At 39.0% G+C, this 19,411-nt stretch overlaps 1 protein-coding gene across 4 annotated transcripts in view; it reads right to left on the reverse strand.

The window, feature by feature from the left end:
- Window positions 1–19,411, reverse strand: part of COL5A3 (collagen type V alpha 3 chain) — a 130,278-nt gene that overhangs the window by 15,986 nt on the left and 94,881 nt on the right. For all 4 annotated transcript variants that reach the window (XM_032210463.1, XM_032210462.1, XM_032210465.1 and 1 more), the window contains 18 exons: window positions 17,435–17,488; window positions 16,858–16,911; window positions 15,727–15,834; window positions 15,234–15,323; window positions 14,774–14,827; window positions 14,416–14,523; window positions 12,765–12,872; window positions 12,465–12,518; window positions 12,219–12,272; window positions 11,723–11,830; window positions 10,811–10,864; window positions 10,664–10,717; window positions 9,284–9,337; window positions 7,641–7,694; window positions 7,299–7,406; window positions 6,296–6,349; window positions 5,304–5,357; window positions 371–424 (listed from right to left, as the gene is read on the reverse strand). In XM_032210463.1, coding sequence (XP_032066354.1) covers window positions 371–424; window positions 5,304–5,357; window positions 6,296–6,349; window positions 7,299–7,406; window positions 7,641–7,694; window positions 9,284–9,337; window positions 10,664–10,717; window positions 10,811–10,864; window positions 11,723–11,830; window positions 12,219–12,272; window positions 12,465–12,518; window positions 12,765–12,872; window positions 14,416–14,523; window positions 14,774–14,827; window positions 15,234–15,323; window positions 15,727–15,834; window positions 16,858–16,911; window positions 17,435–17,488 — 1,278 coding nt within the window. The remainder of the gene's footprint in view (window positions 1–370; window positions 425–5,303; window positions 5,358–6,295; window positions 6,350–7,298; window positions 7,407–7,640; window positions 7,695–9,283; window positions 9,338–10,663; window positions 10,718–10,810; window positions 10,865–11,722; window positions 11,831–12,218; window positions 12,273–12,464; window positions 12,519–12,764; window positions 12,873–14,415; window positions 14,524–14,773; window positions 14,828–15,233; window positions 15,324–15,726; window positions 15,835–16,857; window positions 16,912–17,434; window positions 17,489–19,411) is intronic.

Raw genomic sequence — 19,411 nt, forward strand, 5'->3', positions numbered from 1 at the left:
TGATTACTCATTTAGGTTCTTTGATTCCTGGGGATTAGCTTGAACAGTTTGTTTTTGAGTTTTGTTTCCCTTTTTTTCAGCTTGTCTTAAGAGATGTCTTGATGGTGGTTGTCAGCATTTTTGTGTGTTCTGGACTCATAATACGACCCAGTTGTTCTTGAAGTTATTTAAGGAGTGCCAGTATTTGTTTAGTCTGGGGTGAACATCCATGATCCATAGCTGCATCACTTTTTGGCCACTTTGTGCTGTTTATTGTGCTGTTTATTGGAGATTTGTATCTGATACTGGGAAACAAACCATACTGTCGTTGGCATTGCTACAGAAAGAACAGTTGTTCCTTGGAGGTTTGCCTATGTAAGTCCCAACTTACCCTCTTCCCTGGTGGCCCAGGAGGACCTACTTCCCCAAAAGCTCCAGGTGGACCCTAAACAAAATGAGAAAAATAAAACAAAAAGTATTATGTCTATGGACATCATTTGGGAAGGCACGTAGTGTAGAGAAGTTTTCCTGATCCCATAACATGGTCTAATGTAGATCAATCACACACACACACACACACACACACACACACACACACACACACACACAATGTCCCTGAGTACAATGAAATGTAATTATCCTTGATTGGATTGATTTAAGTTTCCTGCTATGTATAAATATGCCACTACACGTGAATGCAGTGTATCTACTTGTGACAATCATTATTTGGATCAGTGGATGTGACTTTTAAGTATACATTAATATTAATATTTTAAGAGACAACTGTATATTATGCAACATTCTGACATCAAAATGCTTTTAACATTTTGATGGGTTTCAACTGTTTTCATTTTAGGGTTCTCATATTATTCATCACAATAATAGCAGTAAAATACATGATATTGATTTATCATGGTGATATTGATTTATCATGGTTTCCCCTGGTTTGCCTCTAAATTCTGGAAATTTCAGTTAACATAATGTTGAAAATGTATTTGTTGTCTCTTTTAGAGAACTTTAATTCTAAGGCTTCATTAATTTATTTTATTAAATTTAGACATCTCCCTGGCTCCCAAATCCCACTTTAATTTTTTTTTTAATTTTTAAATTCAGGGGAGGAAACAAAATAGTCAACTCCATTTGCATATATAGTGAGCATGTAGATCCCATATATAAGGAGGGGATCTGAACTGTCTGTAACTAACCAGGAAAAAAGTTAATAATTGGTGAAGATTCCACCAATGAATACCATCTGTGAAAAAAGCAAATCCATACCAGGCAACCTTTGAAAAGGAATGGAAAATAAAACTGGCAATATTGGCAATACAATCTTTATGTATTACATCCAAATCTAGAATAATGCATCATTCTAGTCACCAATTTTGAAAAATGGTAATAGAGATGGAAAAAGTACAGAAGAAAGCAATCAAAATGTGTGTGAGAGAGACCGGGTGACTACTTTTCACATGTGAAAATATTATAATTTGAGATTATTTAGTTTGGCAAAGAAGTATAATAGGGAAAATACGGTCAGGATATATAAAATAATGCATGCAGTGGAGAAAATTGACTTTTATATATATGAACCTAACCCACTATTCATTTTCAAGATGATCAGCAATATGTGAAGCACAGAAAATATATAAGAAATAGAATGGAAAAGAAACCCAGGGATATAAAAATAAGAACAAAACAAAGGGAAATAAAGCTAAATTTAATTCACATCATACTTTTTTTACACTCTTCTGTTCTTGTTTCAACCATGTCCCCAATCACTACATATGTTTGTTGTTTAGACCTCATCTCTCTATTTTTAAAGGTCTTGTCAACTCCATTCAACAGCATATATCCATTTTGCAGTTCAATCCTCACTGATTTTCTCTGTATGATCAAACCGACTCAGTGCGCTTCTCTCATATCAGTCACCCACTTTTGTATTCAAATCACATTCATTGAGCAGTCATTTGTTCTTAACCCCATCTTTTTCCCTTCTTCCCCTTCAGCATTCTACTTAGTTTTGTGTTTCTTCTGACATTCCCAACTCTTTTTTTCCATAGATCAAAGTGGATATAGAAGCAGTCTTAAAAACATTTCCACTTCTTTTGATAAAGAAATATTCTTCACAACAGATTACATTACTATCCATTACTTTTCTTAATATCTGAACACTTCTCCATCCATTTTGCCATTTTTAATGAATATTTCACCTGCAAGACACACAAATTCATCTCTCTTCACCGTTTTTCCATGATTTATGAAAAACGTGTAATGTTTTGCTCCATTTTATCCGTCAAATACAACCATCTTGGTTTGAAAATCTTCACAGGCAGCTTCACCATAAGTAAATCACATCAATATTTTAACATTTTTCATAGTAACATTCAAAACATTTTTTTGACTTATTACTTTCATTCCCTTACAAATCCTTAACATCCTGTTTCACATTTTCCCTTATTTCATTTTCATTCCAAACAATTCCATTAGTTTTAGTCTTAATTCTACTTACTCTGCTGGAGACTCCTTGTTTAGTTCTTTTCACACACTTCAAATCACATTTTCATTTCTTTCAAAATTGCTTTGTATTTTTCTATTATTATTTTTTTGGCTTAACAATCATACAAAGCCTACATATCTTGCTCAGTCATGCCCCAATCATGTCCTGTTTGGGCTATTGCAATGCACTCTACATATGACTATCCTTGAAAAGTATCCAGAAACTTCAGCTGCTGCAGAATGCAGCCACATGAGTAATTGTGGATGCCCAAAGACGGGCACATGTAACACCTTTGCTTTGCAAACTACATTGTGTTCCAGTTTGCTTCCAGATCTAATTTAAGGTGTTGGTTGTGATTTATAAATCGTTACATGGCATAAGGCCAGGCTACCTTAAGAACCATCTTCATCCCATTACAAAGATTCTTCCCCACGCAAAAAGGCAGGAAAGGTATGTTGTCAACCCCTTCAGTTAAGAAACTGACTGACGGAAACTAGGAAGAGAGCCTTCTCTGCCATTCCCCCATCCCCAACCTGGTTGTATATTCTCCCCATTCTGGAGATTAGGCAGGCCTTCACTCTCCTGGCCTTCTTTTAAAGGAATTAAATCATTGCTCTGTGGCTTCATATGGGGAGCTCAGAGTTGCACATTGAAATGGGGCTGGCTAGTGCCCTGAAAGCCTATCTTCATCTTCTAATTAATTTTAAGTGTTTAGTCATCCTTGCCTTTTAAGTTTTTAACTATTATACTGTTTTTATACTTTAACATTTTATTATACATTGCCCAGAGCCCTTCTTCAAGGAAGATCATTGGCATCCTTCAATCTCAAGAGACTATGGTATCATGCTCTGGAAAGAGGTCCTAAAGCAGCATCTGGTGTGGCTAAAAAAGGCCAATTTGGGGGGTGGCAATCCCTTACACACTGAGGGCAGATACATTCCGTCCCCCGCCCAGCCCCCAGATTCCGCTGGTTCCGGAACTGCCTCTTTGCCTCAGCCTGCTGAACAAGTGTATCTTTGAATTGGAGAAGGCCATGCTGTGTCTTTAGCCTCCAAACTGAATGATCAGAGGGAAGGATCCAAGGAAGATGGGCAATTGAAAAATATGAAAAGTAAATAAATACATATCTACAGATATTCTCAGTCATCTAGGCCATGGTTGTTCCAAACATGTTTTTTCAAGAGGTAAATGAACTTTCCGTTTTGTTCTTTGAAGATGTTTCGCTTCTCATCCAAGAAGCTTTGAAGAAGGTTCCAGTTGCCACTTGAAAAAGCACCTTTGGGATGGATGGATGGATGGATGGATGGATGGATGGATGGATAAATAAATAAATAAATAAATAAATAAATAAATAAATAAATAAATAAATAAATAAAGCCTCAATATATATTGTTGCTATCAAGGTACGATATGGACTTTCTTTTTTTTGGCAAAAGTGAACAAGAATATTGTTGCAGAGTAGAAGGTATAGTTCAGTGATGGCGAACCTTTTTTGGCTCATGTGCCAAAAGCAGGGGCGAGCACAGGGGGGTCGTGCGCAGGTATGCCACATCCATGCTTTGCGCATAGGACCAGCGCTCCCCCCCCCATTTTTGCCGTGCTTTTTTTGCCCTCCCCAGGCTCCAGAGGCTTTATAGGAGCCTGGCAAGGGCGAAAACAGCCCCCCCCCCGAGGACCTCCAGAGGCTTCAGGAGCTTCCCTGAAGCCTCCAAGCACGAAAACCCAGCCTTACAGGCAAACCAGAAGTTTGGGAACAGACTTCCGGTTTGCTCGTAGGGCCGGTTTTAGCCATCCAGAGCCTTCAGGGGCCTCCAGGAGACTTCCCTGAAGGCTCAGGAGGGCTAACACCGGCCCTACGAGCAACCTGGTCACTTCTGGTTTGCTCATAGTGTTATTTTTTGCACTGCGGAGCCTTCAGGGAAGCCTCCTGAGGGCTCCTGAATGCTCTGGAGGGCTAAAATCGGCCCTAGGAGCAACCCGGAAGTCACTTCCAGTTTGCTCATAGGGTCATTTTTTGCCCTCCAGAGCCTTTAGGGAAGCCTCCTGAGGGTTCCTGAATGCTCCAGAGGACTAAAACCAGGCCTACCAGCAAACTGGAAGTCCGTTCCTGAACTTCTGGTTTGCCCATGGGGCCAGTTTTTTGTGCTACAGAGGCTTCAGGGAAGCTCCTAAAGCAGAGGTGGGTTCCTACCAGTTCGCACCTATTCGTTAGAACCGGTTCGTCAAATCTACCGAATCAGTTAGAAGTTCCACCAGTGGACCTGGAAAGCAGGCCACACCTACAGAAGAGGTTCCAAAATTTTTTGAAACCCACCACTGGTCCTTGGATTTGATTATTCTACACTATCATGCTCATATTTATAAAACTCAGTGCTTCTGTGAAAGGTAAGGATGACTACTGCATTTGTGGTGCAATCAGAACATTGCGTGTGTTGAAGTTGTTTTAACACAAACCAAAGATGCCTTTTAAAAAAGAAAGTTTACATCATATTCTTATGCATGCCAGTGCTGTGTGTGAGGTAATTTAAGGTGGTTATGACAAGTGTCGTTGGCATCTTCATATCCGGTCACATGGGTGGCAAGCCACTCCCACAAAGGAGGCCACACCCACAGAGTAGGTTCGAACAATTTTTGAAACCCACCACTGTCCTAAAGCCTCCAGAGGGCGAAAAATTGCCTCAAAAGAAGGCCGAAGTCAGCTGGCCAGCGCCCGCATGCGCACTGGCCAACTGACAGGGCAAGCCTCGCGTGCCCTGACAAATGACTCCATGTGCCATAGATTCGCCATCAAAGGTATAGTTTCTCCACCAAGAATGTTTTCTATACTTACTGGAAGTCCTGGATCACCCACGTCACCCTTCTCACCAGAAATTCCATCTAGGCCCTGCACAGAAGTGGACAGGAGGAGAGCAAATCAGATTCTGAGTACAGAGAATATAAATGAGGCCTGCAACAAAATGTTGTAACATGGGAGGGCTACGATTCAGAGTTTCATCACTTAATTTGTCATCCCTTCTTCCTTCTATGCACCGCGTCGTGCTTTCCCAATTCCAACTTGAAACAAGCTTCTCTAATCATTGAATATGCTCAAACCTCATCAGGATATTTAGGCAGTTCCACCCATAGATCTTTTTCCTAAAGTATTCATTAATTTCATACCCAGTCCAGGTGAATCTCTAGCTCCAAAGCCCTTATTCGTATATATCAGGAATATAATTAAAACCTCTTTATTATTCACATCAAGAAACCTCTGCAGATTTTGCTGAATTATAATTTCCAGAAAAAATTAATCACTGGATCTGACGTTTTCAGTTGCTGTTAGCATTAGTTTAGTGACACCCAGAAGGCCACAGGATCCCTCTGCATCCCTCTTCTGTTGTGATTATTCACCCCAACATAAAAAGGAGCCAAGGTCTTGTCTCTCCTTGCATCCAGCTAAAGCTATGATTGATTATAAATCTAAAACAGCAGCTCCTAGGTGTTGGAAAGTTAAACGAGCATTTCCTAGATGGGGAACTGAGTGCCTAAAAAGTGAACTTTCTTTTTATTAATCTCTTAATTCAGGGTAGAGTTGGGGCAGTCCCTAACCTAACTCTCTCAAGAAAAAGAGTAAACAGTAGTACAACTTTCATGTAATTAAAGTTATGAAAGACAAGATCAGAGTAGGATCCCAGTATGAGATTCCTCTTTTCCCTATAAACAACAACAACAGAATTTGTAGCTTTCAAACTTTCCCCCTTACTTCTTACCCCACTAAATTCTTTTGCAAAGCAGGAAATGAAATGTGACAATGTTGTGACTCAGTTGAAAGTTGATACTTACAGGAGGACCAGGATCTCCAGTTGGACCCGGGTCACCAGGGAATCCTATCGGACCCTGCGATGGAGAAATGCAATAAGGCATAAATATCGGAAAGTACCAGTTTCTCCAAAGGTGAAAGGGAACCACTCCCTCACAAGCCTAAGTGAAAATAGTATCAATCGCAAATTACGTCAGTTGGTCTTGTTTCCAGATTTCTAGATCTCCTGAATTTAAGAACTGAATTGAGAGAACACCCTCTTGAATTATGCCAACTATGTTAGAGGATTGCAACTGACAGCCATGTGGTTCATTCCAGTTTTATCAATTAATTTATATTAATCAATTGATATTAATCGATTGATATCAATTGATACTAACTGCATCTTGAAAAGCTGCAGTTAACTTTACTTCACTGCTGTCAGCACCTCTTCATTGGGTAATTAGGAAAGAAGACCACGAGACTCCATAGATAGAAATCAAGTGTACTTTTACTAATTATAAATGATTAAAGGCATAGCGAAGCGAAGACTGATTATTTAGGCGCGAAAGCGATTGATATATAGAATAGCCCATTCCCCTCCCTTGGCATCACAGTTACAGTCCAATCATAATTCTCCCAAGTGTCAGGTATGAGATAACTTCAAAAGGCATCACGAAGATGGAATGTCGGTGCCGTTAGTCTTGGCGGGAACCTCCTACGCATGCGTAGTCCGTCAGGCAGCTGAGCTCCAGAATCTTCCTCCAGCACAATTAGTAAACCCCTCCCAAATACCATGCCCTCCCTCCCCATTTCATGGCAGCCGAAGCAGCAGCAAAGCAGAGGCTGACAACTGCAAAATGAGAGTGCTCACTCAGCTATCCATTCAAAGCAGCCGTGAAATCTTTCAATGGAAGTTGCTATAGAAGTGGATAGTCAATAAGGCCATAGAATCATTTTATATCATATGTAGATGACATGTTTTCCATAAGAGAGGTAGGACCAAATAGCTGTTTCCACTTTGACGTTCAGGAATCATTAACTCACCATGTTCCCTTTGGATCCATCTTCTCCTGGGGGACCTTTTTTCCCAGGTGGCCCTGCTGCTCCAGACTGGCCAGAATCTCCTTTTTCACCAACATCACCTTTCACTCCCTGTGAATGCATAGAGAGATATATAACCCAGAGTTCCCCACCATTGTTCATTAAATCATCCTTAGCATTAAGCTGCTCACTTAATCAAAGAGAGGGAAGGATCAATTAATCAAGTGATCCTATACTTCAGAGAATGATGTAATATAGAGAGACATTGAGTTCTAAGTAGCACGCCCTACTAAGAATGGGGAAGGAGTACCGCAGTTGAAGTCTTCTCAAAACTTGGAAACTTACTTGTTGGCCTGGCTGCCCTGGTGGTCCAGGATCCCCTGCTTCCCCTGGCTCACCCTAGAAGGTAGAGAAAAAAATAAAGAGGGAATCTTGAACCAATCTCTAGCCAATGTTGCATTTCCAGTTCTTATTTGAGACCAGTTTTCAGATATGCACATTGACACATACTAACATCTACCCATCTATTTTTAAAAACTAGACTTCCTCAATGTACCCATGAACTACTTCATTGGTCTCTGCCATGATGCCTGTCATTTTTCTTTTTAAAAAAATATTTGAAAAAATAACTTCAGCATGATCTTTATTTCCAATAACACTGTTGGTTCTCACAAACACTTTTAGAACAAAAATACCAGTTGAAATCAACCCAGAGCGTTGTTTGGAAGTATATCATCTGTCTACAAACCTCTATACAGAGGGGAAGGAGAGGGAGGGAGGGAAGGAAAGAGAAAAAAATAAAAAATAAAGGTAAGGTAGACAGAAGAATCTGTGAAGTTCAAATAGGATGGTGACAGGCATCCTTGTCAATTTGTTTTAGAGTGAATATTTTTTATTAGCCATACAGACTATTTTTTTTAATGTAAAAACTTGTAATACATTCTCAACATTCTCCAAATCACAGAATGAGGATGAAATTTTAAAATCAAGAGAAAACTTTTCTGGTTAGAAACTGTCCCCTGAGACAAGATTCAGGTTCTGATATATCCAGGAACTCCAGAAGGGCCTAGAAGTCATTGGACCCAGATTTCCTTATCCTGCCCTTAGTTGCTTATCTAAAGCAAATGTATATTATGCAGAATTTTGTTATCCTCCTATCTATGGACATGTTCTGCAAGCTAAAATGTTCTTTATAATTCTTCCTCTACCTGTTGATAGCCAGAGCACAATGAACATACACTAATTTCTTGATATTTCCAGCTTTCATCATACTCTCTTCCCTTCCTATTTGTTACCACACGCAATTTGTTTCCTCTTGAATAACTCAAAGCACCATGTATCCGCTGCTAGCTAAATTCTAGGCTGCAAGAGAAAAGAGTATGCAAATTTTACAGGGAGATTACAACCTTCTGTTCCCTTGCAGAGATGTGGATGTACTGAGGAAAATGCTGAGGCCCATGGTGTTGGTTCCAATACCATCACATAGTGACAGGCCATTAATTCATTGGCTTTGTATTTTTATGCAAACTTATCTCATTTGCATTTTCCAAGCTAGCACAAATCTCCTTCATGGTACACTCTTTTTCAAATATTGCTATGCCATTTCCAAATAAAAGATAATATGCTGAAACAAAAATGCATCCCAGAATGTGGATAGAATGGAAGTAGTATTTCAAAATGCACCGGATTAAAATGCTTACCCACATGCATCGGTCACGAGAAAGGCATATGAATTTTCATGCATATTTTGGTAGGCGGGGGTGAAAAGAGATCACAAATGAATATAGAAATGGGATAGAAGAATTAGGAGCACACTCTAGCTTCATAGATTCCCCCTTTCAGCACTGTACCTGCCTCCCCTCAGGAAAAATCCCAAGTTCCCCCAATGCTGACACCAAATACTTCACATCCCTTAGGCCCTGCTTGATGAAGTCATCTGTATATCACAGGGGTTACCCCTTCACCTGAAATATCCTCTCAGGCCTCACCTTTTCACCTACGGCACCAGGCTGGCCTACCCCACCACGCTGACCTTGTGGGCCCTGAAATAAAAAGATACACAACAACTAGTTGAGAGAAATCACTGTCCTGAGTGTTAACTGCTAAACCGATTACTTAATCAGTTCAGAGCATTCTGTTCCCTCCAACTAATAATACATGCGTTTATTATCTGAAGCCTTGTTGTTTTTAACTCATCCCCTTTTGCCTTATGCCACAGCTTCAGACTGAATAACTCACTGACATTTATCATCTTTGGATGGTGTGATTTAATACCCTGAGCATTTCCTGACACCAAACTATGTTTCTCTTTTCGCATGCAGGGAGCTTCATGCATATCAGAAGGCCCTACAAATTAATGGATGCTGCTGAGCCCAAGCACTTACTTAAATTGATTTTCAAGGGTCCTCATATGATTACTTGACATGCTGCATTACCTAGGCATCTATCTATCCGCTCAATAGCTACAGCCATTGAAGTATCTTGGGGATGCTTTCCTGGTGGGACCATTCATCCATCAAATTAGCACATCATGGAGACCCATGAAGCTATGCTTAGCAGTTGTTCTATTTCCATGGACCTGTTTTTGAGCTTCTATTGATAAAGGGAAGGCTGAATTTGTTTTATGACTGTATTAATTTTTTCTCTCTCTATCAGTTTAATCTATATGCTAGGTTTATTTCAATAGCCATTAGCCTGTTTAATTTACTTCTTAATTTTCTATTCTGTCTTTCGATCTGCAAGGATCCCCGGGAGCATCCATGCTTTATGGTTCTGATTATATTGCATCTAAAACTATTACAATGAGTAATGACATAAAACCCAATCAATAAATGAAAAAAAAAATATGTGGTCACCGTAACTGTAATTGTTTTGAAACTGTTGTTACAAAGTCAATGGATGCAGATCATTTCCATTTAGAAGATTGCTCAATGTGCAATGTACTGTATATATTACACAACAGCTTTTATATAAAATGAACATGTGAGTGAGCGCAGCACTATGAATAAATGTGCTGATCTATCACTTGGAACATATCTGGAATATAATGTGGTAAATGGGAGCTATACAGATATTTGGAATTTTCTCATCTGCCATATTTTCATATTCAACCAGCAATACTTCATAGTATGTCTTCTCAATAGTCCAACTACACTTGCACTAGTCATTCATATAACATGTTGCAACTCCATGCAACTCATCTTCAAGGATTACCCAAATCTGTCAGGCTAATATTTATATACAAATTGATGTCTCCGTCTTCCCTAGGAGGAAGATGGGAATATAGTGTTGAGTTACCCAGGATATTCAAATGTCTGAAATCACTCTTCTCCCCATTTTGCCCTACATGAGAAAAAAATATTGCTCACATCTCCACCACTGGAACCTTGTGGGCCTCGGGCCCCTGGAGCTCCAGGTGGACCCTAGAGAAAACGGAAAGGGAATGATTCATAGGTGATCCTAATAATAAAATCAAACCCAGGGTCAAAGCCAGAAGGTAAATGAATGACTCTTACCATTAGCCCAGTTTCACCACTTTCGCCCTTTTCACCTGTGATCCCTGGCATTCCCTGTGAGGGAAACACACACATATATAGCAGTCTACAGTTGAGCAGTAGAAGGCATTCCATTCATTTTCTGATTCTGCACAATGCTCAGATTTAAAGGAGTATATGTGAAATTTAGGTAGCGTGTTTTCTCTCTCTCTTTTTAGAAAAAATATTTGTGACTGAACTTCGGATTTAATAGGGAGATCGATCTAGGCATAGTAATGAAAGTGACATGATTGTGTAACTGCACCAAAATCTTGAATAATCGAATGAAATGTTTTCATTTTTACGGTAACATAAGACTTCAACAAACTATGATAAATGACATTCCTTTTTAAATTAATATTTGGAGAAACAAGATATTCCCAATATATCAAATTTCAGCATATCAAAATTTAGCCAAAGATTGGTTTGCACTAGAATCATAAACCAAAGGTTTATTTTTTAAAATATTTGAACTTCATGGGTTTGGATGTTTGGCTTTTAATTCAATAGCACATTTGTACAATGAACCAGCTAAGGATAATTGTGATTGCATAACACTAAACCAAAAAAACTGAAGCTACCCAAGTTATAAATCATTCAAGACATTTAATGTCTTGTGTAAATGTAGCTATTATGTTTTTAGCAGATTTGCTTAAACAGTTTATTGGGTGAGTTAACAGCCACGATCTCTTAGCCAAGCTTACTTCACAATGCTAGTGTTCTGAGGATAAAATGGGTGATCCTTGAATGGGATGTTTGAATTCCCAAAGGAAGGAGAGGATTTAACTGGGTAGAGAAATAAAATTAATAGAAACCTGTGGGTTTTTTTTTTTGTGCTGCCTTCATTCAAATTAATGTAGCCTTCTAAAGATTGTTTGTTGGTCTCATACCCACCTGTAAACCAGGTGGGCCACTGACACCTGGCAAACCACGGACTCCTTCATCTCCTTTTTGGCCAAACATGCCCTGCTGCCCTCGGCGTCCAGGCTCTCCATCAACTCCCTAATAGCAAAATATTATGTTAGAGATCAATGATTCTTCATTTGCTTTAAGCGAGCCAAAAATCTGGGTTGAATGTGACACAATGGAAAGCATTTTAACCAAGCAGGAGGATCTTAAACATTACCGTGGGAAGGAACTTCTTAATAGTTAAAGAAAATAGGGATAAGGGAAAGGAGCTGAGCTGTACATAGAGGAGACAAACAGTTTGAAGGAAAATGATGTATATATTTACTCAAAAGAAAGACAAACATTTCAGGGGAAGGAAAACATTAGGGCATTTTGGATTTACTGAAAATACAGAAAGAGGAAGGCTTTTTTTTTTTCGTCCACTAAACTTCTTAGATTCATATTATTTCAGCCAAAAGTGTTGGGGTGAAGCAAGACTCACAGCAGATCCTGGATGCCCAATAGGACCCTGGATCCCGGTTGGTCCTGGGGGACCCTGTTGAAAGAGAAAGTAAATGAAACAGTGACTCTTAGTTCTGTGTTCCTGGTGCTGAATTCCTGGTCTTCCAATCTTTTAAAGAAATATTGGTAGGCCAACCTTAAAAAAATGGCAAGCAAATGTGGGAGTAGTTTTAAAGGGCAATTGTTATAAGTTGCACCAAAGCCTTTGAGTAAACTTCAAACTCACCGCATCTCCTTTATCACCCTTGCTTCCCTTCTGTCCCGGGCCACCCATTTCTCCCTACACACACATACATTAAGAGACAGAGGGAAAAATAGAGAAAACATCATTACAGCAATTATTATCAGGAACATTTCTCCCACCAACTAAAGTCTTGGCTAAGGAAACCAGCTATAGGAATAATTGCTGGGAAAATCTCAATAAAGTTGTTGCCAAGCCATGTGTTGCCAAGGAAACAAAAATGGGTCTATGTAATCAAATGGATCCAGTGCACTCCCTATTTCCTCCAAAATGCAGATCTCTTACTTTGTAACCATCTTCTCCAGCAAGTCCTGGAGGCCCAGCTGGCCCTGGAAGCCCCACTGGACCTAGGATTCCATCACGACCAGATGGGCCCATAGGTCCTCGATCACCCTGGGAAAAAGAAAACATAAGAATGGGGTCAAATAAAGATGTCTGCTATGGAAAAAAATATTCACTATGCATAGAAAAGTGGATGCTGTGGTTTAATGGATACCTTAATTAAACATACTTTGGGAATAAACTTTCTTCAGACTTCTCAATTCTAAATTCTCAAACTAACTAGATACTGGCACTCAAAGATCCTTTGCAATCCACAAGTTATATACAAAGTATAGACATACAAATTTACATCTGAGTTATGTCACACTGGGGATGCTGATACAAAAGTCTCAAAGTGGCCACAAAGCTACATAAAAATTAGATTGCTGGCAACCAGTCAATTAATAGTCCCAATTTATGTTAGGAATAAAAGATAAATAATCAGCACAGGCCACTAATGGCAAGTTTTCTTCCTTTCAATTTTACTTGTAGTCATTTTTACAAATCAGCCTGTGACCTAATGAGCACATTTGAGTCTAACAAATCTTGAGATTTGACTGTGACATTATTTATACCAGGAAATTACAGACAAAATCTTGTATAAGTACCACTGTTTCATCTGTCATCCTGTTCTGATGGACAGGCTGCTTCTTAAAGTGCTGCAATTGGTAATTTATAAGGCAAGTATTAATGTAACGGTACTACTTCTTAATAATATGGGTGGGCATCTGGAAAACCTTTTAGTACTATTATTCATTCTTGGTATTTGGCTTTCCTGAATCCATTTTTATCTACAACACTTTTCTTTTTCCTATTAGTATTTTAATCCGATAGTGACACTCTTTTAGATTTTAATTAAAACTTGGCTAATTGCAAAACTCTGCATATTGCATTTAGTAATGCAAAGTCTTGTTCCCCATCAAAAAGATTAAAATATAAAGTGATGAAATGAGAGGAAGGCATGGTTTTAGTACAAGGTCCAAAGCAGTTGCTAGGCTGAATTTATACTATCTTATCATGGATAGAACCAGACCTAGGATGGAGCAAGTGATGCCACCTATGGATCTGAGCAAAGAATCTCTTTGCATTGGAAGTAAAAGAATGAGACCTTAAGGATTTATTATTTCTCCACACCTGGATCTTATGGTTTCATCTTAAAATTCTTTCTAAGCCAAGATTCCCAATCTGATGTTCTTCAACAAACTGGGATCCTTTCCCATCACAGAGAAAGAATTTTAGGCTAACATATCTGGAAGTTGGGAAAGACTATAATAAGCATTCATTAGATGACTTTCCTTTTTTGACGCTTCTAGGTGTCAAACTCAATTTCATTGAGGCCCACATCAGTGTTGTGTTTGACCTCGGGAGGTGGGGTGGGGATGGCCAGCTATACGTCACTCATGTCAGGGGTGCCTGTGGTGGCCCGAGACCTCTGCCAGTGAAAATGAGCTGTTTCCAGGGTGGCTGTGTGGGTCAGATCTAAGCACCCCATGGGCCGGATCCAGCCCCCAGGGCCTTGAGTTTGACACCCTGTTCTAGTTCACCTGCTCTTTAGGGTAAGATCATCTTGCATATTAGTTGAGCTCTGAATGGCAAAACGGTGCCTTGTACATACCGGTGCTCCTTTCTCCCCTGCAGGTCCAGGTGGTCCAGGATTACCCCCTCTTCCTGGTAGTCCAATGCCTCCAGCTGCTCCAGAGGGACCTCGCTCCCCAGGAGGACCCTATCAGGAGGTAATAAATCTATGAACCCCATTTATTTGATCTGAAGTTATCTCTAATGCAAACTTCTCCTTTGATTAATGTTCGCTATTAATTAATTCGGGCTGCAACATCACTACCAAGAATTTTACTCTAAGACTATCTTGCTGCAGTAGGGTGTCTTCACTTCATTGATAATGAGTATTATTTGCAGACACTCTCTCCATCATGCAACAAAAGTCTGATCTTTTGAAGTTAGGGGAAAATACTTACCATGGAGCCTGCTGGACCAAGTGGCCCTTCTGCTCCTTTCAGGCCTATTGGTCCCTGTGATAGAAAGTAAAACACAAGAAGATGACTTTCCATGGTACCATCATTTCATGTTCCCTCCTTATTCTCATTCTCCTTTTCTATTGGATCTTTTAGATCACAAACATGCAGGCAGGAACAGGAGAACTTCACTGCGATTGAAGAGGCTCATTTATCCTAGCATGATATTCCCAATAAGGAAATTGATCCATGGAATCTTTTACCCAAGGACCAAGACATAGCAACACAGCATCCTTAAGTTACGCATTCCAAGTACGTTGCAATTAGAGGTCCATGACGATTGCAACTAAATAACCCAGTTAAATTAAATTAGCCTGGTACAGCATAGGCCTTTATTATATTCTATACCCATCATAACTATTAAGTTCCACATTATTTCCTGTTCATCTTCTTGAACACTTACTTTCTCTCCAACAGGACCACGGGCTCCTGTGAAGCCTTTAATTCCAGTAGGTCCTGGAATACCTGGGATGCCACCAGGTCCAGGATCACCCTAGAAGTAAAGATCTAGTATTACTATGCAGTTACTTCTAACAATTTTGATGTGAGCTGACATCATTTGTCCTGCCGTACTTTAGACAAACCAATTGTTTCCTATAGTTACTGGACCCAGATGTATGGATCAGCATGTGGCCTTGCTATGGTCCCACTGCAAAGGATTTTGTAGAATGAAGGTTACATAAGCAAGCTCTTAATCCTTGTATTGAACATGACAAAAATACAGAATAGTTATTGCCTTAGGGCTGAAATGCAGCTCTTCTGGGATGTATATGTGGCAATCTCTTTAAGATAAGGTTAATTCTGGTTTAGGGACACTTGGCAGCATTTAGGAAAATCCATTCCTTTTCCCCTGCTCTCATCCCTTGTTTATGACTATGGTATCTGTAAGTGCTCACCTTGGCACCTTCCCTACCAGCAATACCGGGCAGGCCTTGTTCTCCAGGAGGACCAGGGGAGCCTGGGTGGCCTCTCTCCCCCATAGGACCAGTTTCTCCCGTGTTTCCCTGTAGAGAAGATGCAGTGCTTTTGAGAGCAGGTTAAATTTATAATAAAACACAACTGTAAAAATATTAGTACTATGCTGGGTCATATAATTCATTTTGCATTTCAAGGAATTCAACTGATATTTCCATTGCATCTTCTTATTGATCCAAGAAGAGCATAATCAAGATAATCTCTTCTTCTTCCTATATACATGGACTATATATATTACTACTTCAACATTACTGAATTGAAGGCTTGACACATGCATGCTAAGCTATCTGATGGTTTTATATATAACATGTAGCTATTATATCCATATATTTACTAGCTCGTAAGAGTTGAAGGAAAACATCATTGAAGCTACTGTAATAAAAGATCTCAAAGGAGGATGTATTTTTACAGTATTCTTGACAGAAAGCCAAACAGATAAGCAGCTTCAGTGAAAGAAAAAGTTACCTGCCAAAGCAGCCTATTTCACTACTGCTAGCTCTGTTTGCTATGAAGTACTAAGTAATGTTTAGCTAATACTTACTTCCTTATGTTTACTACTTCCCAAATTTTCATTCAGAACATTTTAATTCTCAAAATTGGGAAGAAGAGTATAAGCACATGGATATTATATCCCCAGTAGTTTTTAATGTGAGAGAAGGGGGGATATTAAATATTAAATACATAGGAAATAATCATTGCACTTAATTAACTTCAATTTTGCAGCATCTGTAACAAATGATGTCAACAAGACAACAAGCGTACAATAACATAATCATACAATTGCCACTGGTGGGTCCCCACTCAGAGATCAAATATGGCCCTCTGATTAAGAAATGTTACATGTCCCACTGTAGTAGCTAGAAATTCTGGAATATTTTTCATGCATGGTATCTACTAAATTCAAACAGATATCATTAATTTTCTACATCAGGTTTGCACATGGGTCTTATTGCTACTTTAGCAACATGGATAGTATCTCAGCCAAGGTTGCCCAGTTTTAATTATGAATTCATATTTTTATTATAAATACATAAACTAAAGAACCTCTTTACCTGTGGCCCCACAACTCCTGTTGGCCCCGGTGGGCCAGTTTTGCCATGAAATCCCTATAAAAAAAGAGAAAGAAAGATTACTATCTAAGATGAAGATATTTTGGTCCAATGGAGATCTCTTTCATGGTTCATTCATCTAAGAGCCCAACAATTCCCAAACAGATATTGGATAATTAGTTTCAGGATTCCATCAAGTGGGATCATGAACCAAATTCATTGGGGAATTTCAAGTATTGGCCCAAAGTATCTGAAGAGTTGTATCAGATAAGACAAGTAAAAATGCAATACTCAACACCTGAAACCTAGTTGAATATTTTAATTTTGACGACTGATCACCTTAGAACTTGTAGAGACAATGGTGTGACTTACATTTTTTACTTCCTCTCATGGAGAAATGAAAATCATTTTGGAGAGTCAACAATAGAATGCTGAGCCCATTAAAGAAATATAGAGAAAGCAGTCAGACAAATTACCAAGGCAAGAAATCAGCAAAGGAGAATAAGAGAAACAAGGAGGCAGTTATCCACAGACCACATGGCAACAACCAACCTTGAGAGAAGTTTATATTAATACTTACTGCCTCACCACGCTGGCCTGGATGTCCTGATAGACCATCTTTTCCTACAGGTCCCTTCCAAACAGAAATAATTGTGGTTATTAAAAAAGATTCTGGTAGATGTTCAAGCACTAAATATGGTGCCTGTCAGAATCCTTCCCTCACTTAACTTCATTATTTATTTATTTGTAATTCTTCTAAACCAACCAGTCAATGGGAAAACTGGCATACTATAAAGGAAATGGCAGCTTTTATGAGGAAATATTCAATAGGCCCTGGAAAACAGAAAAGGAAGCAGACGTATTAAAAGAAGGACTTGGGCCATTATTGAAAAGATATCTTGATCCAGGGAGGGGAGAACAGGAGAAAGAGGCTCAAAGTAACTAATACTTCTCTAGACATTAGTTGATCTAGAGAACTGTTCTGACAGGCTTTCAATAATTTCTCTTTCCAGAAATGCAAGAGGTGCTTGTTTTCTGAGTTTGCCTGCTCCCAATACCATCTTTATTTACAAGAATATAATCGAGTCCCAAACATAGCTCTAGAAAACATAAATGGTGGGTGAACTGCAGCTCAGCAGTATGTTTAGAGGTTCACCAGTTGCCTTAAGAAAAAAAAAGAGAAAGATAAGCTTAGATGGCAGGAAGTGTTGCAGGAGAATGAGGGTGTGGTGAAGATTTCCTATTAAAAACTGCCAGATTCTTTTAGCATGGGCAACATTAGGAGGTAGAACCACTGCCATCTTTATAAGCATTTCTGGCGCAGTGATTAGGGTGCAGTACTACAGGCCACTTTAGCTGACTGTGATCTGCAGTTCAGTGGTTCAAATCTCACCGGCTCAAGGTCGACTCAGCCTTCCATCCTTCCAAGGTGGGTGAAATGAGGACCCGGACTGTGGGGGCAAGTTGCTGACTCAATTTGCTAAAAAATTTGTAAACCGCTTAGAGAGGGCTGAAAGCCCTATGAAGCGGTATATAAGTCTAATAAATAAATAAATAAATAAATAAATAAATAAATAAATAAATAAATTCCGTTTGTCTATCCCAAGTATGTAATCATATGACTTCACCTGCATATATATATATATAATTGCAATGGCTCTGTAGAATCTATTGTGCTACTGTTTAAATGAATGTATTTCACAATGCAGTATAGATGGATAGCCATGGTGAGCTAGACCTAATAAAATGGTTTTAAGATTCCAATATATTTAATAAAAAAAGGCCTGGGAAATTTGGGGCTTGCGAAATCTATATCACATGTACTCAAATAGCAAACAAGGATTACAGCTTTTTCAAGTGTTCTGATCATGAACATGGGAGAAGAGATTGAAATATGACTGCCCTCCAGAGCTCCCCTACTGGCACTGAGATGGGAATAAGATAGCTCTGAAAAGGAAAGAAGATTAAAGAAGATCTAATAATAAATTCTGCCACCTGGTCCCCTCCAGGCAGCTTTAAAAGAATATGTCAAGCTATTAAACTGTTATGATAAAAATATGCCCCACATTTTTATGCTATTTCATCTTCTTTATGCAATTAATATGTTTTAGGTAAAACTAATTTGGTCAAAATGAATGCCCATGGCAACAAAATAATAAAGGAATAGGACTCAAACATGTTTCCTTAACTCAAATGCCATTCTTTGGATTCTACAAAATCTGACACTGGTGGTAATCTTTTAGGTTTCTGAAGTTTTACCTATCCTGTATACCTTACAAAAGCAATTCTAGTCCCAGGCAGGCAGATATCCAATCTTATAATCCCAACTGTGTCAACAACCAATTATCCAAACCACCAGTTTGCAGCAAAGTAGACCCAAGCTCCTTCATTTTGCAAGTAAAAATATAATACCACCAAGACTAAAATTCTGCACCTACCAGTATATTTACTTATAGGTATCCTGTAATGAACAGTAAGTCTATTGATTATTTAAGTCTTTGAATACACAATCTATTTTTAACTTGGGCTTTGCATTCTCCCCATGAATAATTCACAT

Source organism: Thamnophis elegans, chromosome 2 (assembly GCF_009769535.1).
Source record: "Thamnophis elegans isolate rThaEle1 chromosome 2, rThaEle1.pri, whole genome shotgun sequence".
Taxonomy (NCBI): Eukaryota; Metazoa; Chordata; class Lepidosauria; order Squamata; family Colubridae; genus Thamnophis; species Thamnophis elegans.